The following is a 23,770-nucleotide window of genomic DNA, read 5'->3' on the forward strand; positions in this document are numbered from 1 at the left end:
TACTGAATTAAAATGAACTTTCATAAATGAACATGAAGTACTCTGGCGGTGAACACATAACTTAAATAACCGACAAAAAAAGTCGGATATTTGAAATTTTTAAAAATTGTTGAAAAGTCATTTTTTTGTGATTCCTTGTAATATATTTGTGAAATATCCTACTATAGCAATTAAAATACTCTTATAAGAACCTCAGAGATTTACTATGAATTTTCAGAATTTTAAAATTTCAATCAATTTAAAGAAGTTCATTGGGGCAGTTCACTTATTACGTTACGCAAAAAAAAAAAAAAAAGAATTTTTAGACTGACCTAAACTTTTTGTTTAGGCTGTTACAAAATCGTACACCCCCCTCCCCCTAAAAAGCGAACGAAATAAGTGAACGGCCCCATTAGTCCATTTAAAATTTAAGCAAACATTAATACAATATTATAAAATAGAAATGTGTACATATCGGTGTGAGATGAACACCTATGCTAGTTTTTATTATAATTTATTCTTACAAAGTTTTTAAATTTTTGGTTTCATTGATTTGGCGCATTTTCTCAATTATTCTTTGTAATCATATTTTTCTTTCTTCAAAGAACATTTTGTTTTGGAATAATTTTGTTAATAATTCGACACATCTTCTCTTTTTATAATAATTTTCATTACATTCGAACAAATTTATTTTATGATAATTTAAAAAAATTGTATCGAAATACTTTTATAAAAAGTAAGAACATTTACTTTGGATACAATTTGTCTGATAACTTAACTAATTTGACATAATGAAAATTAATGTTTGAAAATAAAATGAAAAATATCAAATTATTTGGGAGTTTCGTTCTCATCCATTTGTTTAGGTTTTTCATGTGGTAAATGTTGAACAAACGATTTTATAAGTAATAAAATCTCATTTCCAACTTTTTTTTCATATTCAAAACGCTGCTTTTCAATTTCTAGTCGTTGGTTTTCAATATCGACTATATTCGTAAGTAGGTTTCTAATTACTGAAATCAAAGAATTTTTTTATAAATAACAAACTAAAATGTCAAATAGCATTTTATCTTGTAAATTGCTTACCTGGTAATTTACTATTTCCTAGTAAAGATTTATTTGATTTTCCGGATGATTGGTGATGATGATTTTGATTAGTATTGATATTATTAGAATTAGTTTTTGAAGTCGACGATGAGATAGATGTAGTTGAATTAGATGTTAGTAGCTGATTACAAGTTATTTGTTGCTGACTAGTGTTTTGAATTAATTTATTCGTTATAAATGTAGAGTTTGAACCTTGAGCATGAAGTTGTGCTAGTGACTTATTGAGCGAAACTTGCTGCTTTGCTATCGACTGCTGAGTATTGTGGTTACTATTTAATGCATTTACAAACACCACTTTCATAGGAACTGATGATGAACTTTGAGTTTGAAGGTTATTATTGACAGAAGTTGGAACGACAACATGTGAAGCAGACTTAAAACTACTTAATGTACCTTGTGATTTTAATAAAAGTTTTGTAGGTACTAAACTTATTTTATTTGATGATTGATTTAATAATTTCGTAGATGTTTCTTGTCCCATAGTATTATTCCCATGTACTGAGGTAATGCTTAAAGCTTCGTTTGCATAATTGATAATACTATTGGTTTTGTTTGCATGTAGTGGCAAAGATGTCGAATTAATTATTTTTTGTTCGCCGTCATTTTGCAATGTAAGATCAGTGGAAGAGTCTGCATCAGGTTTTCTTAAAAAAAATTTTGTTTATTATTGATTACCTAGTTATTAAACCTTTTTTATAATATAATTTTAAGTACTTACTCATTAGTCTTAGTTTCAATTATAGTAATACTATCGTCCATTGGCTCTTCCTTAATTTGAACATCATGTTCATGTTCAGTTTCAATCACACTTAATAAGTCTTCAGGTCTTAACTCGCTTCCTTCTAAATCCATACTACTTCTTTCTTCTTCTTCATCATCATCATCATCATCTGACATTTCTTCCTCTTTCAAATGATAAATAGATAGGTGTTGATCTTCGGATTTTAAGTTTGTACTCGTACTGGAGGGAGAAATTATTATTTTGTTAGTTAAAGGATGCTTATTAGACGAACTGTTTCCAAAAACCGGTCTACTGAGTATTTCATCCATACTTTGAAAATGTTTCCATGATGGCTCGTTAAGCAAGCCTGAGTCTAAATCTTTTTTGATCCTATTGTATAAACACTTTAGATTTTTAATTCTAGTATTTATTTCCTCCGTGGATCGATTATATCCATAAACTCTCATTTTTTCTGCAATTTTTGAAATAACGGGATGTTTCTTATGAACCGTTATAAGTTGACGCTGAACATCTTTATTTCCCCACAACTGTATAAGAAGTTTGGTTTCTTCACTATCAAAATTAGGATTTCTAGCATGGGGTTTCTTATTCACTCCATCTCCACTTCCAATTAGGACTTTATTATGAGAAACCCATTTTTGGTTTTCACGTCTCTTTTGCATCCTTATCTATTTACGACTGACTTAGAATTGTTGAGATCCTAAAAGAAATAATCTGTTCATAAAATGCCGGTAATTTATGACAGGATTACATTTTTTTAAACAAATTTTCAACATTGAAAAATATTTATAAGTAACAAAAAAAAAAAAATAAAAATATACTTTTTTGAGCTATTTTTTAATATTTTAAGTTTTCAATACAAATTTGAAAAATTTCCCGAACTTCATGTTAAAAACAATTATATTCGTGATACCTTATTATTAAGGAATCTTATTAAATTAAACTTACAAAACTTAATTTGTTATAAACGAATATTTTGATGAAAAATCAATAAAATACTTTAGAATGATCATAGTGTGGGTGAGAAAAATTGAGCTAAGCGCTGTTTATAATAATTTAAAACAAGCATGCGCATTTGAAGTTTTTATTTCATTTTCGCTTTGTAAATAAAAAACTATAGATTATGTTTTCTTCAGTTATCCGTCAACAGCTGACCAAAATTAGGGTTTTAAACGTCGTAGAAATTTTAAATTTTTATTTATTTAGGTATTTATTTAAATTCAGTAATTATTAAAATTTCTGTAAAATATTTATAATAAATACCTACAACTATTTTTTTTTTAATTTTTTTACTATCTGTAAATAGTAAATATAGAGAAATTCTTATGACTTATTTGATTCTTTTAGAACAAGTATATACTATGAAATTTAATATAACTGAAAATTCGGATAAGTTAAGCAATGTAAATGGATCAATTGGGATTAAATATTTTTTAATAATATTTCGAAAAATAAAGCTATTAAAATAGTATAAAATGAGAGACGATTATTTAAAGAGACGACTAAATTTACATTTAAGTATTTGTTATTTCTCTTTTCTCTCTCATACCGGAAAGTTTTTTTTGCAGGATTTTCTTTCATTTTTCCTAAAAAATTATACAAAGTGAGTTATGGTTTTCAACATTTATAAATTTTAATAGGTTTGTCAGGATTAACCATAGCAAAACATAAGTAAATAAGTATAGCAAAAATCATATTGTGCTTCTTAATTTTTTAAAGTCCTATATTTTCTTTCCTTTAAAAACTTTTTCTTATAGAACCCATGTTTGATTATCTAACATGTTATGTATTCGATTTTAAAGCAATATTTGTAAAGAAAGAAATAACACAAATATATCTTTCATCAAATTAGTTTTATATTGCATTTCCTTTTTATAACAATTAAGATTAACGACAAATAATTTTAGGCAACTAAAAAGCTTTTAGAAAAATGTTTTAAAAGCGCAAAATTTATTAAAGTCGTAACTAACATTAAATTTTAGAAGCTTTGATAGAAAAATATAAAAACAACAATGTGAAATAAAAATTTAACTTTAAATATTTATATTAGGTAAATGATAGGTGGAATAGAAACAAAATGAAAATTTTCTCTTGTGTTTAAAAAGCAATAGAATTGCATAAAGTCAGGCGCGTAACCAGAATTTTTTGATTAAACGAAGAAAAAAAAATTGAGAGAAACTGTTTGGATTTTTGACTCGAAAAATCCCAAGAAATTGAAGAAATTTATCCTAAAAAAAAAAAGAAATGGGAGGGATTGATTAAGTCCCCTTAATATACCCCTGCATAAAACTTTTAGTTGATACAAAACTTTAACTGTAACATTTGCCAAAGAACTTAAAACAATTTATGAACGAAGAAAAAATCAATACAACGAACATGACATGCTAAATGCATCAATAGATTTTGCGACCCTAAATAATATATAATACTGTTTTGCTTCATATAGAATCAACTCCAAAAGCTTTCAATCAAGATACGTATAAAAATGAAGAAAAAAGACACGGATTTATGACTCATAAAGAAACGCGAAAGCGAAAACTCTAAAGAATCAACCCAATGTATTGTTGTTCCATCATCGCCAGCGTTTGATAGCAAAATTGATTCTGATTCTAAAGAACATGACAATATAGTTGAGAAAAATCCTATCCTAAACAATTCATTTTCTTATCAACAAAATAATTCATGTTCATCTCAAAAATGTCCTCAAAGCTTATTTTCTGAAACCAGCAACACACATTATGCTCGTAATTCTTCAACAACGCGATCTTGGCCTGTTATTTATCGAAAAATTTCTGTAATTAGTCCGCAACAAGTCAACTCAAATTTTTTAGATCCTAATCTCACAACAAACAATACAAAAACTGAACATCTCCAATTAAAAGCTGAACAACAAAAACGAAAATCCACTCATCAGTATGATTTTGATCAAATATTTGGAATAAATAACTCCAACTATCAACAATATTTAACAGCCCAAAAAAAATCTGATAATTTTGATTGCATTCGAGATAAGTCGCCATCATTTTATGACATGCAGAGTCATCATAATCAAGAAAATTCTCAACAAACACAACTTAGTGGTTTTTGCAATACACCTCCTATAATAATTTTTCTTCTTATCACTTTAATTATGACAACAAGCGCTACTTCAATGCTTTGTGCCGCATTTTTAACCGGTAAAGTATATACCACTAAAATATAAATTTAATTATTTTTACTTTCTTTGTGTTTTGCAGATCATTGGGAAAATATAATGTGGGATAGTGCTTTGATAGATATTATTAATCGAACTGACTCACAAACATTTTCAAATAAATATGAATTTCTTCTCGATGAAAAAGTAGTGAGACTTCCTCTTAAAAGCAGTAAGTAAATTATCGTACAAATATAGAAATGTTATAAATTTGACATTAGGAAGTCAAAAATATTTAATTACATTTTCATAGATCCTGATTATGGTGGAGTCTTCTTTGTTCCGATGCATGGCGGTCAGTAGCAAAACCTTTATTTATTCTATATTGTTGAGTTATTCCAAACATTTTAATATTTATTATGTAGGAATATGGTCGTTATGCATTAATTTGAAGGATATTGAAATAAAGCAGTTAAGACCTAAAGGATTTCCTAACGTAAATCTTTGTTATAACTATCTAACCGATAATTCAGAAAATACAAGAAATGACGATACAAAGTTATCAGATTGGCAACATGTCGAATCTCAGTCTTCACTTCAGCCTCATTTGAGTAACAACTAAAAATCAATTCAATTCATAGACTTAGATACTTAATCTATTTACTTTTTCCTTTGAAGGAATGCAAAATTTATCGATATCATGTGCTCTAGTATGTTTAATCATTCTTGGATCTGCAGCATTAATTGGTGCTTTTGGTGTTTGTCAACGTCAAATAAGTGCAATTTTAGTCACTGGTGTTATGTATCTCCTTGCCGGTACGTTGAATATGTTTAAAAAATTATATATAACATTTAATGCATATTAATAACTTTATATTTCTTTTAGCCCTTTTTGCATTATTCACGCTAATGATTATACATTTTAAACGCCAGAAAGGAAAGACTTTATTAGCTAGTGATTATGATGGAACTGTTGAAGGGATTCAATCCCAGGAACCGACATTTGCTCAAAATCTTCTTGATGCAAGAATTTTTGCTACTTCATGGTCATTGTAAGATTTAAAAAACATTTTTTTCATACCTTAAAACGGCTTAAAACCAACTTTTATATTTTAATATTTTTTTTTTCCTTAGAGACTTAGGTTGGGGAGGAGTTGTGCTATGTGCTTTAGCTTCATTCTTATGGATATTTTTATCAAAACTTATGAGATTTACACCAGTATCGCACTTAATATAATAACATAATGGTATAGATTCACTCAAATCTAAGCATAATATAAAGGCTTAAAAATTGTTATAACTTTGTTTTACAATAAATATTAAATAATTAAAAATAAACTATTTATTAAGGCTTTTAAGTAAAAAGAATACCTTAATACCTATACAGTAAAATAAATCTTTTATTTTTAAGCAATTTTTTTATTTTTGTTTTCTTTTTGAAATATGAGTCCACGACAATATTTTTTATTATTATTATTATTATTATTTAATTAAATTAAGTTTCATTTTTATTCGTTTTTTATATGTTAAAAGTAATAATTAGTTTTTCTTCTTTGTTGTCTACCACTAAAATTTAGGATTGATCATTTTCGTCCTTTTTAATTATTCATTTGTATTATTTAAATCTCCATTTACGTTATATGAGCTATTTACAATGAAGAAACTTTGAACGACACATTTTTATTTCAAAAAATCTTACTTAATTATATCGCCTAAATATAAATTTCCGGTGTCTCCAAAATAAACAACTCTTTGCATTATTTCCTTTAATAAAATTAAAGATTTGCAAATTTATTTGTGGAAATATGGAGTTCAGCCATTTAAAAAATATAGAAAATTTTAATTTTTTTAAATGTAGGTAATCTTCATAAATTTCTTAAATATTTTTTTTATTATAATAATAATAATGATAAAACTATGATTTTAAAGAAATCATCTCTTCCTATTTATTGATACCTGTTAAACGGATAAGAATATTTAATTTTCAGAAATAACTCATACTGAATTTCCGCAATGATCTTTGTGATACTTTAACAAGGAGATATTTAGTAATTAGTAATGATAATAAATTATTTTGCCATTGTTTTTTGCTGCTCATTTCTTTAGCTTTTTCTTTCAAGTGTTATTGTAACTTGATTTCATCGTGGATGCTTTTAAATCATAACACTATTATTATTGTTATTCTTTCTTGAAAGATATCTATTTACAAATGCAGATTATTTAGTTTTTAAATTAGAAAAGTGAACTTGAATTATTTGTGAAAGTCAAATAAGTTGTTTCATCATATAATTATTTATTAAAAATCCATTTAACTTGTAGTCAATAACTGGATTATAATGATGGAGATTAATCATTTTATCGACGATAATTGCGATGTTTATCAGCTCCACTTCTATAAGGATCACGTGAATCTCGACTACGATCTCGATTGTTAGTAATGTTAAGTCCTCCATTATTATTCCGATTTTTATTTTTCCAAATAAATTCATCATAGCTACGTTTATCATAATTTGATGATGATGTTGTCGGAGCTGACTGATTTCTGTGTGTAATCGGTGGTGGTGGATAATCTGGTATAGCAGGAACACCATCGTAATATCTTGGAAGAGGTAATGTTCCAAAACTGCCAGTAGGAGGATTCATGGGTAAAGGTGGTAATTGATATCTCATTGTTCTCATATAGTCGGCAACATATGCTTCAGCGGCTGCTGTTGTACTTCCAGAAAAATGATGAAGTGGATGGCCTTTATTCATCATTCTATTAAACATTGGTTTCTTGCCAAGTGGTGGAATTGAAGAATTATTCATTCGGTTTTTACCTTTCATAAATACTTTTTTACGTCCACGCAATAATGATGAATTTTTTCTATCCATGTGATTATTTAAGCCACCTCGACGGGATGTTCCATTATTTCGCAATGTTGATGTTGGGCGACGAAAATTCGGTGTGATCCCTTTTTCTCGTAAAAGTTTAGCCATTTCTTTTGATTTTTTCAAAACAGGCATCATTTCGATTGTCTCGTCTTCAGGAAATAAACGACTAAAAAGCAATTGTATGATTAATAAAATGAAATATAAAATTAGATAGGTAATTATGAAACAAACCATAACTCTTCTGCAACTTTAGGCTCAATTTCTTGTCCATCACGTCCAATTTTCACAGGCTTTCCATCATTCCATGGATTATGTAAATGTGTTGTACATGTAAATGACAACTCTTTCTTACAAATCCAGTCTAATTCAAAAACACCTCCTAATGCTTTAGCACTAATTCCAGGAGGTAGTTCCCACTCAACTGCTGGAACATCGTGACGTGATTCACCACCCATCCTTGCGAAGCCTGCAAATTTTCCACTTTCCTTAACAGAAAAAATGAGAATAATATTTCGGCATTCCTTATATGCTTGATTAAGGTTTTGCTCATTTTGTGGCAATGTTGACCATACGCCTTTTTGTTTAGAGATCCTTACATTTTCGACATTATTAGATTTAATGAGAAAAAACTTTGTTTCGCGAAATAAGTAATTAAGTTTTGTCATATAATCGTAAGATTTTTTTCCAGGTTTGCTATTATCTTTTGACTGTTCCTTCGCAGCTTCATCGCTACTATTTTTGTTATTACTTGTAGAGCTGTTTGTACGACGTTTCTTCATTTCAGGACTTGAAGACTTTCTTTGCATTTTTTTACCATTTTCAGCTATGTCGCAGCTCTTTTCCTTACTTGTCGTTTTACCATTTTTCTTTTCCCGGTGCTTTGTGCTATGCTCTGAACTTATGCTTTCATCTGAACTCTCATTTGCTTCACTTCTCGTATCATATCCTGCTTGTTGCAATTCTTCTGCTATTTTCCTCTGCTCATCGTCTAACTGGTCCATTTTTTTTTTTTTGAAATTTCTCCCTTTTCACTGTTAAATTTATTTTTTCTGATCGTTTTTTTTTTCTTTCTATATATTTTTTTTTTACTTTTTTTTATACTTGTGTATTTTTATCCGAAAAAGCAAGCACTTTTTCACATCAATTATTAACATTAAACTGAATCCTTTTCATAAAATTTTCTATCACATTACAATCTTTTACCAATCTTCAATCTGAGTAATTAAGTATTTAATAGTAAAAGCTTTATTATCCTTTTAAAAACTGTCCAAAATTATAAGATGATTTTATTCGAAAACACAGCTATACATTCGGAAATACTTTTTGTTCACTGAATGATTCTCGAAAAAAAAATATTAATTTTAGAAATTTCCGACAGAGGAAAAAAAGATGCGATTCCACAAACAGACAAAAATATGTTTCTAACTTTGGCTATATTTACAAATTTAATCAGGCATATAAAACTATGTAAAATTTTTATCTATCAATGCTGACACAGCAATGTCTACAATTAGTTAAATTATTTAACGTATATTTATATTTTGAAACGAAATTTTTAATGGTGTTATCAAATTAACTTTTCATTTATTTGCTTCATTAATTAATTTTAAGGACTTAATATGATATAATAATTAATTGGATATCAGTTTGATTAGATCGTTAGTTTGATGATTATTATAATTAGTAGAGAACTTATTACAAGAAATTTTAATCGAAAATTTCATTTGTGGAATCGACCTTATTCGAGTAGCATTTTTTTTTTAACATATCTGACGGGAAAAAAATTCTAAGAATTTAGGAGAAATGTCGATGCCAGCAAGACCTACTGATCAGCAACTGGCTAATATTATTGACAAGCTTGCTGAATTCGTTGCACGAAATGGACCGGAATTTGAAAATATGACAAAAATTAAACAACAAAACAATTCAAAGTTCAGTTTTTTACAGCAAGGAAAGGAATTTAATGATTATTATCAATACAGAGTAATAGATGAAAGGAGAAAAGTAATGGGTAAGATAATTATTAATTGTATATAAATTAATTACGAAGTTTAAATAAACAACACAAAAAAAAATTTTTCAGTCATGCAACAACAGCCTCAAAACAATAGCATTCAAAATATTTGGACTTCAAATGGCGGAGATCGATCTCAACAAGTGAATATAAATATTTCAGCACAAATTGATGCGATCAATAACAAACAACTTAAACTGAAGGAACAAATCGTTGAATCAGAAAAGAATCTCAATGCACAACATCAGGTATATATGAATATAAAATGAACTTATATCAAATTGGATTAAATTTAACAACATCTCCTACAAATTCACTTTCTTCATCAACTTTGTTGTATGTTTCGACCTGTTTTTTCTATTGATCAATTCGCAAAAAATGTTCGTTTCGCATGTAAAATTGCATAAAAAAATCTATTCAAAAAAGGTTTTGTTGCAACAACAAAAGACTGATATTGAAGAAGCTCTTGCAAAAGCCCAATTTGAGTACATTACAAGATGCGCTCAAGAGAATGAAATATCACTAACAGAACTTGATGAAATACTTCAGCCTATCATACAAGCTTGTACGAAGGACAGTATAGCCAATGGTAATTATTCTATTGTATTATTTAAATAGTTTTTTTTTTTATTTATTTACTATATATTAAGATAAATAATTAAAAAATATAAATTTAGCTTCTACATAGTCAATATATTTATTTTCAAAATACTTATTTCATCTTAAAATCAAATATGTAGAAGTAGCATTTGGTAATCACCTCTATTACTTGCCAAATCTCCCATTTTTAGTCTGAATGTAAATTTACCCGAATATACAAAGAGCTTGCTTAGTTGAGCATATTATGAATATATGACATAAAATATTTATTGGTTCATATGTATATGTATAGTAATTATGTTTTGAGTATACTCATACTTAAAAAAGCATTCTAATATATTAACATGAGTGCACTTATGAAGAATACTGTTGAGTACATTATAAGCTGTGTGAAACAATTTTTTTTTATCATCCTCATATGAGTGCACTTTGTGAGCATACTTTTGAATACATGAGTATACACGGTTGTATAATACGGTCACAGGTTCGAGATCCTAAAGGGAAAATACTAGCCTGCCAGTTTAAGACTTTTGATGGGATATTTTGTTTAAGAACAAAACCATGATTAAAAAATACTAGAAATCGTACCGTACTGCTTCAATAACCACCTACCTGTTTTTACATTATTAGTCAGTAGCTTATCAGACGAAAAAAGTTTTCAAAATCGTAAAAAAAGGTTTACATTGAGTAGTAACTCAGTAAAGAAATGTAAAAAAATGAAGAAAAATCGAAAATTTTCTTGGAAATCTTAAAAATTATAATTTTTGCCAGTTCTAACTGTATGCAATTTAAAAACGGAATAATTATTTTATTTACTTTAATGACATTTTTGTAGTGGCCTATTAACGGATACAAAAATGTTTCCAGAGTCTAATTTCTTTACTTAGCCAGTGGAGTAGGGTTAATAACGGATAGTGACTTATAATGTAAATTTAGGGTATGTGAAATTTTGGAAAACGCTTTAAAAAACTTAAACTGAAGGAGATTACAATTAAACGACAGAGTAATCTTTTCCTTTTTTCCTAACATACATGCTTTCATGATAAATCATCTGAAATACCTAATATATCGGTCTCTTTGCATAATAAACAGTCATAAATGCAACAAATCCGATCGGCACTCTTTGAAATGTTGCCATTACGGCGACGAGACCTAAGTGGCAGTTGTCGGTTGTTTTCGCCAAGCGGCTGCCACGGCGACGAGATAGAATTATACTAGGAACCAAGTGGCAGCATTTCAAAGAGTGTCGATCGTGAAAAATTCTGAAAATTTAAAACTTTAGTTTAAATAAGTATTGCAGCAAAAATGGTTGAAAAATTCTAAATCACGTCTCTAAATTAAATCCTTTGATTATGAATTCTGTTTTGTAATGTTCAAAGTGCACTCATTGTATGTTCGGGTTATAGCAGAAAAAAACTCATAATTTTTTATTAATTTGTTTTAGGAAAAACATCGATTTTACAACAATCAACAAATTCAGCTAAAAGACAAATAATATCGCAATATATTCTAAAAAAGTAACATATGTTTAAAACACACTTTTTTGTATGATATTCTTTGTTCCAGTGGTGATTTCAATTTTTATTAGCATAAATCGAACAAGTCTATTTCGTGCGCTCTTTGTTCTATATGACATTTTCACAAGAACCTTTACGTTTTAATTTTTTTTAAAGTTATTAATTGAATAACTTTGCAACGCTTTTCCCGAAAAAAACAAAACAAATGAATGTGAAAATTTTATTATATCTATCCTAAAAACATGAGGCAATAGAAAATCCAATTTTTTTTTTCTTTTTAACATAGGGCTATGTCACCGAATGCACCATTTAACCAAAAGTTACATCTTATCTACTTGATTAATGATCTCCTTCATCACTGGTAAATACATTTCTAAAAACAAAAAAAAAATCGTCGTATTAAATAAAAAAAAAAAACAATAATTAATTAATAATGATTAAAAATTGATGCCAATATATGCGATTTCACGAATGATTCGTCTCAAAAATTTCGTCTATAAATTAACTTTTTATTATCATACTTTAATAGATACGTAATTATATTTTATAGTTTTCCATCAACATAAAAATAATAATATGATCATTTGATTTTTAAGTACACGTACATATTAGACGAACTTTTTGAAATTAGCTTTCTTCATCCATGGAAGTTTACATATAAAATTGTTTTCTAGTGTTAAGAAAAATGCTGATGATTTAAAAAACCATTTGGAGAGCGTTGTAATTCCAATGTTTTGTCAAGCAACAATGTGTAAGTTAATTCAAGAATGAATTATTTTTCCACTTAAATTTAGCTTTTCTTTTTTTCAACAGGTGCAAATGATGAGCAAAAAGACAAATTAAATAAATTGTTAAATCTCTGGGCATCGAAAGCAAACTTTTTTGATTTATGTGCGTTATCTAAACTGGAAACGCCTTCATCATCTCTGCAAGAATATCAAAACACGCTATTAAGTCAATATTCTGCAGCTATCGCGCCTTTAAATTTGGCAATGAAAAAGAAATTTGATGAGTACGAATCCTTTATTTTTTTTCTAAAACGTTTTATGTATGTATTTTATTTAATAATTATACAGCTATAGAAACCAACATAAGGCTTTTGTGGAACATGCTACAAATCAATTAACATTGCTTGAAGCACAAAAACAAACTTTAGAACAACAAAATATTCAACAACAATCTGCATTTTTAAATGAATTAACGTCAAACACTCCTCACCAACAAGTAATTCCATCAATTCTAAGTAATGTTAATTTACTTATGAATCAAAATCATGAAGTGAATATGATACAAAGCATGTACAAAAATCAAAATTTTTCAACACAACAACAGGCACTTAATCTTCCTGTTCAACAACATATACAAAATTCGTTTGGTCAAGAATCACAAAATAATCAACAACATTTTCAGCAAAATTTTAATCTTCCGCCACCAAGTTTTGCCATACCTGATTTTTCACGTCCTCCGCCAGGTTTTAATTCTGCAAATAACAATTCAAATGATTCAAATACACCAAATTCTTTTTCTAACTGCGAAACAAGCGAAGAAGTTAATTTAACACCAACAATGCCATATTTTGATCTTCCGTCAGGTCTAATTGTTCCTTTGATAAGACTTGAAGATTTTAGTTATCATAGCATTGATCCGGAAAAAATCCAATTACCACCACCGTCAATGCCAACGGAAAAACTACTTAGTGCTATTGAGGCATTTTATGCACCACCGAGTCACGACAGACCACGTAATGAAGGATGGGAAAAACTGGGCTTATATGAATATTTTAAAATAAAGAATGCTGTTAGAAAGCAAAAAGAAGAAGCTATAATCAAATTCGAACGTGAAAAATCAAAATCACCATCACCAATTCCTGATATTTTGATAAGACCTATAAAGAAAACTCGCAAACGAGTTTATCGATCTCAAAGTCCTGATAATGGATCAAAAAGCAGATCAACATCTCCAGAAACAAAAATTGCTGTCTTCAAATCGAGAAAACAACGCTCAAGAAGTCCTTCAAAAAGTCCAACATATCGATTTAATAGGGATTCTAGAACTAATCGAGATTCAAAAGCAGATAGAATGATGAATAGAAAGCGCAGTATTTCACCACCAAGTCTCCCTAGTTTTTCAGTGACATCTAATAAATCATCTGAATTCATTGATGAAGGAAATAAGGGCCATTTAATGTTAAAAAAAATGGGTTGGGAAAGTGGTGGATTAGGATTAATAGGCAGCCAAGGCATCACTCAGCCAATTTCTGGAGGCGAAGTTAGGGACAGGTCCGATTTGTATAAGGTATTTTTTACTTTTTATTCTAAATTAATGCATAATTATTTAAAATTTGTTTATATTTATTTTATTTTTGATTAATTATTCTTACTAGGGCATTGGGATGAATATGAATGATCCATATGAAAACTTTCGCAAGAACAGAAGTAACAGCTTTATAACGAGAATGAAAAGTCGGTCTGAAACTGAAAAAAATTGAATTAAAATAATTCTTTTTAAATAACTAGTAATAACCATGCTTTAAGAAATACTTTATTAATAAAAAAAAATAGGTAAAAATTATAAAGATTTTTTAATAGAACCTATATTATTATATGTTTACATTTTATTACATCACTTATTTCCATACTCTAATAGAGTGGCACGAAAAAATAATTATGTTTTAGGTCGTCATGTTTTTTAACACATCATATGAAACGGTGTAATTTATTTTACTCATCCTGATCTCCAGATTCATAGATCTTTTTCACTATACAAATAAATACTCCAAATATAACAAAAATTATCACATTGAAACAAAAGTTGTAAGCATTATTGCTACTGCTGTCTATTTGATTTGTTTCAGTTGCAGACTTTTCACTTGCTTCTTTTTCATTTTGTTTCTTCAATTCACTAATCTTTTCAAGTTTAGACTTTATTTCAACTACCAACTCTGGAAACAGTTCAACAAATGTTTCATTTTTCAGATTAAACTCCAAAGAATTTAATGCCAGCTTCTTTTTCTCATATGTTGTAGACTCACAGCTTCCCAGTAAAGGAGTGTTTTCTAGCATTATGCTTAATAATCCCGTAAGGATAGTTGACACCGACCTAAATAGAAATATATTACAAGCATATAAAAGTTTTAGCATTATGATTGTGCTTACCATGCAGGATTCCAGCTATCAGGATGATAATCAGATATCGACAGGCAAAGTCTCTTGTTTGGCTTAAATCTATTTTGGAAGTTAAATAAAATAAACAGTGAGTCACAAAAATAAAAATTATATTTACCTTCCATTTGGAGTATAAATATAGATTGAGGGTGGTTTGAATGGAAAGTCTTTAGTAAATATTAAGCTTCCATGATAATAACCTCCGCTGAATGCAGAATCTGAAGGTCCAATAATAACATAATGCCATTCAAGTATATTGGAAGGCAAGAATTCAGCGTGAATGTATGGAACTGGGTCCTGTTTTAGTCTAAAATATTAAGTAACGAAAAAAGATATATATTTTTTTTCAATATTGGCAATGAAGAAATACGTAGAAAAATTTTCATAGTTAGTTACTAATAAAGAATGATGTGTCCGATCAGAATAATGTAATTGATTTTGGTAATAAACAATGGCTAAACTAAATACCTTATATAATCCTGTTTTAATCGTGCCGTGTAAGACTTTTGTGACATTTTTGAATAAGAATGAGCAAGCTGTAAATTTTGTTGATTTTAGGAAAAATTTATAAAGATAATAAAGTTGGGCAATTTTAACACTGTTTATAAAGTTCGTTCAGAAATAATGATGATAAAGTGTTTTCTGAACGTATCCTCTTAATAAATGAATACGTTTAGTAAAAATTTGTTTCCTGTGAGAATATTTGTAAAGTATTAAGAAAAAATTAGGTAAATACATTAAATTCTGATGTGTAATTAATCACTTTATTAATATTAGATGTTGTATAACTCGGTTTGAAAGCAGTCTTTCTTCCTTTATTAATATTTTCAAATAAACTTTAAGTTTATTATTTGACAGACATTTTAATAGGGGTAAACAAAAATTGCGTCACGTTAACAATTTTAAACAAATTATTTAATGAGATAAAACGTACTATAATTATTGTTAAACAAATGAAATATTTCAAAAATAGACTAAATATATCACCATATAGGGAAATTTTCTAGAATTAGTGCACGCTTATAGTTTTATAAATGGTGACGTCACTGGGAACGTGGAAATATTCTGAGTGTTGACGTTGCAGCAATTTTGGTGGATACAAGAAAGAAGCTATTAATTTTTTTTTTAATTAAAGCATTAGTGAGTTTTAAATCTATTTCTTCACACTTAATTCATTCCTTGAGCTACACATACATAATTGATTTAACATCAATCATCGTTTGCAAAACCAATAATCTTTCATATCGGCATATATTAATATTTTGCGTATGAAGTCATCACTATCTTACAAATATTTGACTTTTGGAACTAGATGTTCACTGAAAATCCAATTAATAAAACAGTTAAAACAATTATTTACAAGAATTATCATTTTAAAATTCTTTTCACATTAGAATTTTTTTCTAGAATTGATTAAGCCGGAAGTTGATTTTTTTTGTATGTAATCAACTTCCAGCATACTTTATGAATTATTTTTAATTTTTTTCTATTTGACTAAAAGTTGCCAGTATTCATTCAATCATAATTGTACTGTTTACATATCCTTTTTTTTTAAAAAAAAATCAAAACTAACAAAATTGCTTTTTTTCCACTAGATTCCATCAGCAAAACTTTGGATTGTAAAAAATCTTCATTTATTATTTTTGTTTGTAAAGTTTTGTCTTTTATAATTTGATATTTATCATAAAACCGTCTGAAGAGATTGAAAGAGGAGCATGCAAAAATGGATCTTCAGGTTTATGCAATTATTTTGATCGTTTTTTTGGTATCATTCGCATCGTATTTGTTTATTTCAAAATTTTTACCTCACGGAAAGACATTTGATGAAATGATTGCCGAAAAGAAGCGAATGAGGGAAGAAGTTTTGGGAACATTGAAAACCTCTAACACGAAGCAAAGTATTTTAAGTAATAAAAAAAAACCTAGGAAAGAGTTGAAAAAGGTAAATAATATAAAGATTTACATTTATATTTGATTGGCATTTATTTTTTTTTAACAGCGAGATACACAATCAAAAATTATCAAGGAAGTAACCAGTAATGAATCAGACGTATCAGAATCTTCTGAAGCACATTCACAAGATGTGTTGACTACAATGCGCGTTTCGCCAGAAATATCTCGTAAAAATGTCTCTAAACAACAAGCAACTGCACAACAGACTACAAGGAAAACTAAAGGAAAAACTGGAATTCTTGTAAATAAGAATGAACCAGTATTGATCAAAGATGCTGAAACAAGTGAAGAAATTAATCATTTTGAGGAAATACATCCAAAAGATGCTGTTGAAATTCAACGATCATCAGAAGAGAAGAACGCAAAAAATTTCCGAAAAAATAAGCCAGCAAAGGAAACTCCTCCGATTTCTCCAAAAAATCAGCCTGATGTTAAAGCGGTCGTCGAAGAGAAGAATGTGAAGAAAAAAAAAACTGATCAATTGTCAGCTGTTGATGGGAAAACTGTTCAGTTGGTAACTGATGAAACTGGAATAACACCATTGATTCGCGAATTAAGTCGCGCAGATTTGACAAAAAATCAAATTCAAGTCTTAATCGATTTTCTGTTGAATAAGCAGTCGGATACAATTACAAAAGATCCAACTGAATGGTCTGAGGGAAAAGCAGATGTTCTACAGAAGCTAAAAAAGCAACTTCAAGAGAAAGAAGCACAATTGAAGAATGAACAGGATGCATTATCTGGCATGCAAATTAAATTAAAAGAGCTTCGTACAGAATTAAATGGCGAAAAAATTCAATTCAATGCTAGTTTGAAATCCTATATTGAACAAATTCAAAACTATAAATCAGAGACTAAAACATTACAGTCCGAAATTCAGTTTTTGAACGAAAAACATAATAATGAAAAGCAAACAATGACAACCTCATTAAAACAACTTCAAGCTAAATATTTGCAAGTTCAAGAAAGCTTGAAAGCACAGGAAAGCTCTGTAAATATCCAACAGGTTCAAAATGAAAATCAACTCTTACAGCAAGAAATCGTCAATAAAAACAAACACATAATAGAATTGAATGCATTAGTTGATGAAAAATGTCAAAAAGAAGTAATATAACTTTTCTTGGATTACTTTATTATATTGTACTAATTTCATATTTTTATTCATTTTTTTTAAGGAAACCTTCAACCTGAAGTTGAATGAGTATGAAAGCAAACTTGTAGAATATGAAAACTGTATGAGAAAGAAAGATGAAAATTTGAAAGTAATTGAAAATGATTTGAGGCAACGTGTTCAAGGTAAATATTATGATATAAAAATGATCACTTAATTTTGATTAAGATATAAATTTATATCTGTTGTATTTTATTATGATTGTTTAGATAATGCTACACGTGAAAGTGAAAGTAAAAAGTTAAATGCCGAAATTTCCCACATTCAAGAAATTTTCCAACGGCAAATAGTTGAGATTGATCAGCTAAAACATCAATTGAACGACCAACGTCAAATAAATATTCATACTGATGAAAGTAATAAGATTGAAATTAGAAACCTTCAGAATGAACTGGATTCAAGAAATAAAGAATTGGATGTTAACAAGGCATTAGTTAATGACTACAAAAAGAAATTGGACGATCTGAATAAACAAATAGTTGACTCAAAGCAGTTAGCTAATAAAAGTGGTGATAACTTTTTAGTAATATATGACCAAAACATAACACTAAAATGAACTATTCATTAATTTTAATTCGTTATTTTCCAGATGAATGAAAAACTAAGTGAAATTATGGCAAATCATCAATCTGTTATGTGCGAAAAAGACAGACAAATCATAGAATATCAAAAGCAAATTGAGAAACTTCAGAAAATAGAAAGTGATCTATCTATGCAAATAGAGGAGCAAAAAGTAAAAAACAATGTAAGTAAAAACAAATCTATAAATCTTTCTTATTAATGATTTCCCCTTCAAAATTTAATCGACATCAATTGAGCTTTTTGAATTAATTGAGAAATTTCTTTTTATCCCCAACAACAATGTTTAAAATATATACAATAACAATTCTTACTCAACCAATGAATGCTAAAATATAATTGATACAGGATTTGAGAACGAAAAATTGGAAATTGGTTGAAGCTCTTCAAGTGGCGCAAAGCACAATGACTAAATCATCAAATAACTCCAATTTTCTTGTAAGTTCTTCGAATAATTGGGGAATTCATTACACTTCAAAATTCATCCTTTACTCAATTCATCATATTATTTTTGCATTGCTATTTAATTTTAATGCTATATGATTTAAGGAAATAATACCATTTTTTATTTATATTTCAGACTCAACAGACTGTGGATGTTTCCAAAGTAAAAGATCTTATTTCGAAATATTTCCCTAACACTATAGTATCTTCTAATGATGACACAAATTGGCTAGAGAATGCATTAGAGAATCTTAAATTGCAACTAGCTAGCAGCAATAAAACAAACCTCAATTGTAACACGTCATCATCTTCAAACGCCAAGCTTTTAAATAATTGTAGCGATTTAGAGAAAAATAAATTGAATAGTAGCACAGTAAATTTGAATGGTGATACCAATTCGACTTCTTCAAAAGCCGATAATGAGATGATTCTCTTGCAAAATGCTCAACTAAAAACTACTTTAGAGGAATATAAAAATATCATATCTGAAACTGTAAGCTTTTTAATATGATTAAATTATTTAATGTTTTTTTTTTCATACTGTGTTAATTTTTTCTTTTAAAATTAGGAAAGTATGCTAAAAAATCTTGAATCCAAAGTACGCGAGCAAGACGCATATTGGACAAAAGTTGTTCTAATGAAAGACAATGAAATAGAAAATTTAAAATTCTGTGTCGAGAAATCATGAGCAGGTAAATTTACCTTAAATTTAAATTTAAATTTATAAATTATACTTTTTTTAATTTGCATTAATTTACAGAGCTTTTGAACTACTCCTAAATATCTCTCACAACTTAATAAAATAATAAATAACTTGATAAAATTTAAAAATAAAATTAAAAACTATCGTGTCACAGCAGGAACTGCCCTTTTGTGTAACTAATTTCCGTTATTTTGAGGTAAATCATGCGAAAAAAAATTCTTTAGACTGGAGCATGTTGATTTTTTAATCCATCTATTTAAGTAGTTATTATTTGTTTAAATTTTTGAAGCACTCATTATATTGACAGACATTAATGTCGAAGAAAATAATAAGAATCTTAGCTGATTAATTTAAAATCATTTGCAATATGCTAAGGTTGCAAGCAAATACTCAAAAATACTTATACAGGTGGATAACAATAAAACAATATTTAAAAAAAAAATCTACTAGATTCTCCAAAGTAAGCTACAAAAAAAAAGAAATTAACATCATGCTTTCCAAAAACTATCGAGTTTTCCGAAATTGTAAACTTTCAATTCCTTTTATTAAGAATAAAAAAGGTTCCAGTTCATGATATAAAAAAAGAAAATTCTGCAACTACCTACTTAAAATTTTTCAATATATTATAATTTAATTGAATAGAACAATAAGATTATTTCATTGATTTAGCCGCAAATAGTTACTAAAAGAAAATGTGAGAAGATTTGTGTTGTTTAATTATCCTTAAGATAAAGAAAAATGTGGAAATATTTTTATAAAAAATGCTCTTTAAATTAAAATAATTTTCATTATCACACATTACTATTATTATTATTATTATTATCATAATTATAATCGCAACAATAAACTACAAGGTAATCATAATGTTAAGAATATCATTTCGTTTGTATTACGATTATATTAATTTAAATGATTTTATTTCCAAACACTTTGGTAACATTTAAAGAAAAGCGGAAATAAATAAATAAAAAAGAAGATAGAAAAAGGAATCAAAGAATATTTAACATTTTTGTTCATCATGCTAATTTTTCCTTTAATTTCCGATAATTTACTCAATAGTATTTTTTAAAAGAACATCTCTGTTTTTAATTCAAATCGACCAAGTTTTTCTGTTCCTTTAAAAATATAAAATAATTTTTAGTTTTAAGTCATTCATTCCTTCAGCAAATTTATTGTAATCATTTCGAGCATAAACAGAACTTTTAATAGACATTTGCGGCAATTCTCTTTCATATTTTTATGACCACAATAATTTTGTTTCTCAAAATCATGTCACACTTTGTAGATGATCGATACCAATTTTAGCGCATTTTCCTAGAAAAAGACGTTACTGTCCGTTCTTTCGTCCGTTTTTAAAAGTGAAAATCAAATTGAAAATTTTCTAGAGCTTAATAAAATTCAATTTTGTTTTACGTAAATAGATTTCGTTTCATTATATCGAAATGTAATCTATTTACGAACAAGTACTTGACTCATGAAACATCGAATTATTACAGCGTGAAAATATATTAGATAAGTTTTAGAAAAAAAAAAATCTCCTTAATATTGTTTTTGTTAAAAGTTTGTACGTTTTGACTAAATTTCTTGAAATTAGTATTGCAGATTGTTGCACTAAGCATCTTCATAAATTTAATTATGGTTTATTATTTTTTAATTCGATGTGTGGGAAATGCGCTTTTAATGGTTACAAATGACAAGATTTACACATGTTTATGAGTTTAGTGCAATAAAATAAAGAAAAAAAAATGTATGTTGGACATAGATAAAACGTCGTTGAACTAAAAAAATGATAATAGATAATATAATGAAATAAACGAATTCAACAATCCGAAAAATGCCGTAATGATGGAAAAAGTAAATTTTGTAAGAAATTCAAAAAATTTATTTTGACAAAATCAAGTGAAAATAATAAAAATATAAATTAACATATAATATAAAACATATATCTATGCTTTACTTTGTAAATGATTTCTTATGTTTTATTTCTATACCTCATATTTGTTCTTAAAATTTCAGTTGTTTTCTTCCTGTTATTACCTTACTACATTCAATATAATAGGTATTTATGATGATTTATAAATTTTCAGCTATCACATCGACTGATAATCAAGCTGAATGTAAATTTGTCTTACGCCAACGGCTTCAAAAATCATTCTTGTGTGACTAATGACGTATTTGCTGTCGACATTTTTGCTAACCTCAAGTTTTATAGCACCAACATAAAAGTCACTACATAAAGTCCAAAAATGAGGCTCTTGTAAGGAATAAACTCCTGCTAAACCTGTTACTTTCTGATAACATCCAGGCAAAACTCTATCTAATGCAACCGGCTGTCTTTGCATCAATACGATAATTGACTCTTTTATAAGCGATAAAACACTTAGAGCAATTAAAATAGCTATAAACATACTACAAATAGGATCGGCAATCATCCAACCAAATAAATACATAAGAACTGATGAAATGATGACTCCAACGGAACCAAGTGTATCCGCCAAAATGTGAAGAAAAACACCTCGCATAATTTGGGAATTCCCCATATCAAGATTATGAGAATGTCCATGATTACTGCTATGATTATTTAGCAAAAGAACAGTGCTTTCTTCGTCGTGAATACTGTGGGAATGATTATTATGACTGTGATTATGTGAATGACCTAGAAAAAATTAAAAAAAGTAAAATTTTATTAAATTTAAATTATGATTCCAATTAATTCAGTTGGGACCCATCGAGACTTGCCATGATTTGATGATTCTGCTTGATGAGAATGCCCATGTCCTCCATGAGAGTGACCATGCTGGAATGCATAAATTCCTACCAAATTGACAATAAATCCCAATACAGACACCACAAACAGTCGCTCATGTTTGACCTAAAAGTTTTTGTTTTAATTATGAATGGTAAATATATGTAACTTCGTATTATCATCAACTCACTTCAGGCGGCTCTATTAAGCGTTCCACGCTCTCCGACATAATGAAGAAAGCAATAAATAGAAGAAATAAGCTATTTACAAATCCTGCTATAACTTCGGCTCGTACATAACCGTACGAATATTTATCATTGGCCTTCCATTTTGTGATAACAGACGCCGCAAGACCAGCAAGTAGCCCAGTACAGTCAAAAAACATATGAAAGGAGTCTGATATTAAGCCTGTTTAAGAGTAGAAACAATTATCAATATATTGCTGAACTTATATAGAGAAATAAAGAAACGTATTCTACGTTTTACTTGTATTCTACACTAGAAAAATTCAAATGTTTACACAGCAAAAATCCTGCAATCTATATAATCTTGATAAAATAATTACCTAAACTATTGGACCATACTCCATACAATAGCTCGACAAAGGCAAATGATAAATTCAAAAGGAGAAAAAGGAACAAATTCCTTGAATTTTTGTCACTAAAAATTATACGCTTCCATGAATGTAGCTTCTCTCGAATTCGATATCCAATACCTCCTCGAGGATCTTTATGTGACAGTGGAAGCATCTTGTTAATAACTTTAACTAAAAATGAGAATAATGTCTTTATTGCCACGTTATCATTCTGTAATCAAAATACTGTACACAATAAGATAATTATTATACCTTTGAAAAATGCGCTGTCTAGTCAATATTTTTATATGATTTATCCTTTAATTATTTAGTTTTTATTTGCTTCATTTTTCTTAAAATTTTATTATTACTTTATGAATATTATTTTCTGTGTAAATCAGTCACAATAAACTTGCACAATTGAACGCCCTTCTTTTTTTCATTCACTGAACGCACTATTTTTTTAAACG

The 23,770-nt window shown here is 28.2% G+C and overlaps 7 protein-coding genes across 13 annotated transcripts; 3 read left to right on the plus strand and 4 right to left on the minus strand.

Annotated features, from left to right (window-relative positions):
• Window positions 1–424: 424 nt before the first annotated feature.
• On the minus strand, window positions 425–2,879 carry LOC139100529 (probable myosin light chain kinase DDB_G0279831). 2 transcript variants are annotated; one of them, XM_070653145.1, is made up of 4 exons: window positions 2,777–2,879; window positions 1,805–2,528; window positions 1,066–1,730; window positions 425–992 (listed from the first exon to the last, which is right to left on the minus strand). In XM_070653145.1, the coding sequence occupies exons 2-4, from the start codon at window positions 2,488–2,490 to the stop codon at window positions 811–813; spliced, it is 1,533 nt and encodes a 510-aa protein (XP_070509246.1). In that variant the 5' UTR covers window positions 2,491–2,528; window positions 2,777–2,879; the 3' UTR covers window positions 425–810. The 2 variants fall into 2 exon arrangements, with proteins under 2 accessions (XP_070509246.1, XP_070509247.1); XM_070653146.1 differs by having other exon boundaries at window positions 1,805–2,542; window positions 2,777–2,801.
• On the plus strand, window positions 946–6,375 carry LOC139100531 (uncharacterized). 3 transcript variants are annotated; one of them, XM_070653149.1, is made up of 8 exons: window positions 946–973; window positions 4,275–5,004; window positions 5,065–5,193; window positions 5,275–5,316; window positions 5,387–5,572; window positions 5,640–5,777; window positions 5,848–6,013; window positions 6,096–6,375. In XM_070653149.1, exons 2-8 carry the CDS (start codon window positions 4,860–4,862, stop codon window positions 6,196–6,198), a joined length of 909 nt encoding a protein of 302 aa, XP_070509250.1. In that variant the 5' UTR covers window positions 946–973; window positions 4,275–4,859; the 3' UTR covers window positions 6,199–6,375. The 3 variants fall into 3 exon arrangements, with proteins under 3 accessions (XP_070509250.1, XP_070509251.1, XP_070509249.1); XM_070653150.1 differs by lacking the exon at window positions 946–973 and adding an exon at window positions 3,401–3,431; XM_070653148.1 differs by lacking the exon at window positions 946–973 and adding an exon at window positions 3,419–3,499.
• Window positions 6,376–6,399: 24 nt separating this feature from the next.
• Window positions 6,400–9,137, minus strand: Ythdc1 (YTH domain containing 1). Its single transcript, XM_070653147.1, has 2 exons — window positions 8,067–9,137; window positions 6,400–8,001 (listed from the first exon to the last, which is right to left on the minus strand). Exons 1-2 carry the CDS (start codon window positions 8,834–8,836, stop codon window positions 7,317–7,319), a joined length of 1,455 nt encoding a protein of 484 aa, XP_070509248.1. The 5' UTR covers window positions 8,837–9,137; the 3' UTR covers window positions 6,400–7,316.
• A 437-nt stretch (window positions 9,138–9,574) lies between these two features.
• scaf6 (SR-related CTD associated factor 6) lies at window positions 9,575–14,541 on the plus strand. The gene is made up of 9 exons (XM_070653286.1): window positions 9,575–9,846; window positions 9,919–10,097; window positions 10,276–10,438; window positions 11,894–11,966; window positions 12,253–12,327; window positions 12,641–12,717; window positions 12,780–12,978; window positions 13,043–14,261; window positions 14,350–14,541. The coding sequence occupies exons 1-9, from the start codon at window positions 9,639–9,641 to the stop codon at window positions 14,452–14,454; spliced, it is 2,298 nt and encodes a 765-aa protein (XP_070509387.1). The 5' UTR covers window positions 9,575–9,638; the 3' UTR covers window positions 14,455–14,541.
• On the minus strand, window positions 14,529–15,758 carry LOC139100612 (ubiquitin-conjugating enzyme E2 J2). The gene is made up of 4 exons (XM_070653292.1): window positions 15,599–15,758; window positions 15,249–15,437; window positions 15,122–15,190; window positions 14,529–15,065 (listed from the first exon to the last, which is right to left on the minus strand). The coding sequence occupies exons 1-4, from the start codon at window positions 15,643–15,645 to the stop codon at window positions 14,687–14,689; spliced, it is 684 nt and encodes a 227-aa protein (XP_070509393.1). The 5' UTR covers window positions 15,646–15,758; the 3' UTR covers window positions 14,529–14,686.
• Window positions 15,759–15,778: 20 nt separating this feature from the next.
• On the plus strand, window positions 15,779–21,923 carry alt (aluminum tubes). 3 transcript variants are annotated; one of them, XM_070653283.1, is made up of 10 exons: window positions 15,779–15,858; window positions 16,726–17,072; window positions 17,130–18,188; window positions 18,259–18,379; window positions 18,464–18,777; window positions 18,844–18,999; window positions 19,182–19,271; window positions 19,414–19,770; window positions 19,846–19,969; window positions 20,038–21,923. In XM_070653283.1, the coding sequence occupies exons 2-9, from the start codon at window positions 16,854–16,856 to the stop codon at window positions 19,963–19,965; spliced, it is 2,436 nt and encodes an 811-aa protein (XP_070509384.1). In that variant the 5' UTR covers window positions 15,779–15,858; window positions 16,726–16,853; the 3' UTR covers window positions 19,966–19,969; window positions 20,038–21,923. The 3 variants fall into 3 exon arrangements, with proteins under 3 accessions (XP_070509384.1, XP_070509386.1, XP_070509385.1); XM_070653284.1 differs by lacking the exon at window positions 15,779–15,858 and adding an exon at window positions 15,984–16,270; XM_070653285.1 differs by lacking the exon at window positions 19,182–19,271.
• On the minus strand, window positions 21,840–23,729 carry ZnT86D (zinc transporter 86D). 2 transcript variants are annotated; one of them, XM_070653289.1, is made up of 5 exons: window positions 23,574–23,729; window positions 23,292–23,492; window positions 22,917–23,134; window positions 22,720–22,852; window positions 21,840–22,636 (listed from the first exon to the last, which is right to left on the minus strand). In XM_070653289.1, the coding sequence occupies exons 2-5, from the start codon at window positions 23,473–23,475 to the stop codon at window positions 22,071–22,073; spliced, it is 1,101 nt and encodes a 366-aa protein (XP_070509390.1). In that variant the 5' UTR covers window positions 23,476–23,492; window positions 23,574–23,729; the 3' UTR covers window positions 21,840–22,070. The 2 variants fall into 2 exon arrangements, with proteins under 2 accessions (XP_070509390.1, XP_070509391.1); XM_070653290.1 differs by having other exon boundaries at window positions 23,292–23,511; window positions 23,574–23,708.
• Between the last annotated feature and the right edge of the window lie 41 nt (window positions 23,730–23,770).

The sequence above is a fragment of the Chironomus tepperi genome, unplaced genomic scaffold (assembly GCF_022539635.2).
Source record: "Chironomus tepperi strain 1889 unplaced genomic scaffold, CSIRO-AGI_Ctep_v1 contig_67, whole genome shotgun sequence".
Classification (NCBI taxonomy): Eukaryota; Metazoa; Arthropoda; class Insecta; order Diptera; family Chironomidae; genus Chironomus; species Chironomus tepperi.

Excerpts from the sequence above, each read along its gene's own strand:
- LOC139100529 (XM_070653145.1), bottom strand. The coding sequence starts at position 2,490 with ATGCAAAAGAGACGTGAAAACCAAAAATGGGTTTCTCATAATAAAGTC. Across the intron at positions 1,731-1,804 it reads ATTGAAACTAAGACTAATGA|AAAACCTGATGCAGACTCTT; the intron begins GTAAGTACTTAA and ends ATTTTTTTTAAG. Across the intron at positions 993-1,065 it reads AGGAAATAGTAAATTACCAG|TAATTAGAAACCTACTTACG; the intron begins GTAAGCAATTTA and ends CTTTGATTTCAG.
- ZnT86D (XM_070653289.1), bottom strand. The coding sequence starts at position 23,475 with ATGCTTCCACTGTCACATAAAGATCCTCGAGGAGGTATTGGATATCGA. Across the intron at positions 22,853-22,916 it reads GCTTAATAGAGCCGCCTGAA|GTCAAACATGAGCGACTGTT; the intron begins GTGAGTTGATGA and ends AAAAACTTTTAG. Across the intron at positions 22,637-22,719 it reads AGCAGAATCATCAAATCATG|GTCATTCACATAATCACAGT; the intron begins GCAAGTCTCGAT and ends AATTTTTTCTAG.
- alt (XM_070653283.1), top strand. The coding sequence starts at position 16,854 with ATGGATCTTCAGGTTTATGCAATTATTTTGATCGTTTTTTTGGTATCA. Across the intron at positions 18,189-18,258 it reads ATGAAAAATGTCAAAAAGAA|GAAACCTTCAACCTGAAGTT; the intron begins GTAATATAACTT and ends ATTTTTTTTAAG. Across the intron at positions 18,380-18,463 it reads TTTGAGGCAACGTGTTCAAG|ATAATGCTACACGTGAAAGT; the intron begins GTAAATATTATG and ends ATGATTGTTTAG.
- scaf6 (XM_070653286.1), top strand. The coding sequence starts at position 9,639 with ATGTCGATGCCAGCAAGACCTACTGATCAGCAACTGGCTAATATTATT. Across the intron at positions 11,967-12,252 it reads TCGCAATATATTCTAAAAAA|GGCTATGTCACCGAATGCAC; the intron begins GTAACATATGTT and ends TTTTTAACATAG. Across the intron at positions 12,328-12,640 it reads AATGATCTCCTTCATCACTG|TGTTAAGAAAAATGCTGATG; the intron begins GTAAATACATTT and ends ATTGTTTTCTAG.
- LOC139100531 (XM_070653149.1), top strand. The coding sequence starts at position 4,860 with ATGCAGAGTCATCATAATCAAGAAAATTCTCAACAAACACAACTTAGT. Across the intron at positions 5,194-5,274 it reads GAGACTTCCTCTTAAAAGCA|ATCCTGATTATGGTGGAGTC; the intron begins GTAAGTAAATTA and ends ACATTTTCATAG. Across the intron at positions 5,778-5,847 it reads TGTTATGTATCTCCTTGCCG|CCCTTTTTGCATTATTCACG; the intron begins GTACGTTGAATA and ends TATTTCTTTTAG.
- Ythdc1 (XM_070653147.1), bottom strand. The coding sequence starts at position 8,836 with ATGGACCAGTTAGACGATGAGCAGAGGAAAATAGCAGAAGAATTGCAA. Across the intron at positions 8,002-8,066 it reads AAAGTTGCAGAAGAGTTATG|TCGTTTATTTCCTGAAGACG; the intron begins GTTTGTTTCATA and ends ATTGCTTTTTAG.
- LOC139100612 (XM_070653292.1), bottom strand. The coding sequence starts at position 15,645 with ATGTCACAAAAGTCTTACACGGCACGATTAAAACAGGATTATATAAG. Across the intron at positions 15,191-15,248 it reads ATTTATACTCCAAATGGAAG|ATTTAAGCCAAACAAGAGAC; the intron begins GTAAATATAATT and ends CTTCCAAAATAG. Across the intron at positions 15,066-15,121 it reads GATAGCTGGAATCCTGCATG|GTCGGTGTCAACTATCCTTA; the intron begins GTAAGCACAATC and ends ATTTCTATTTAG.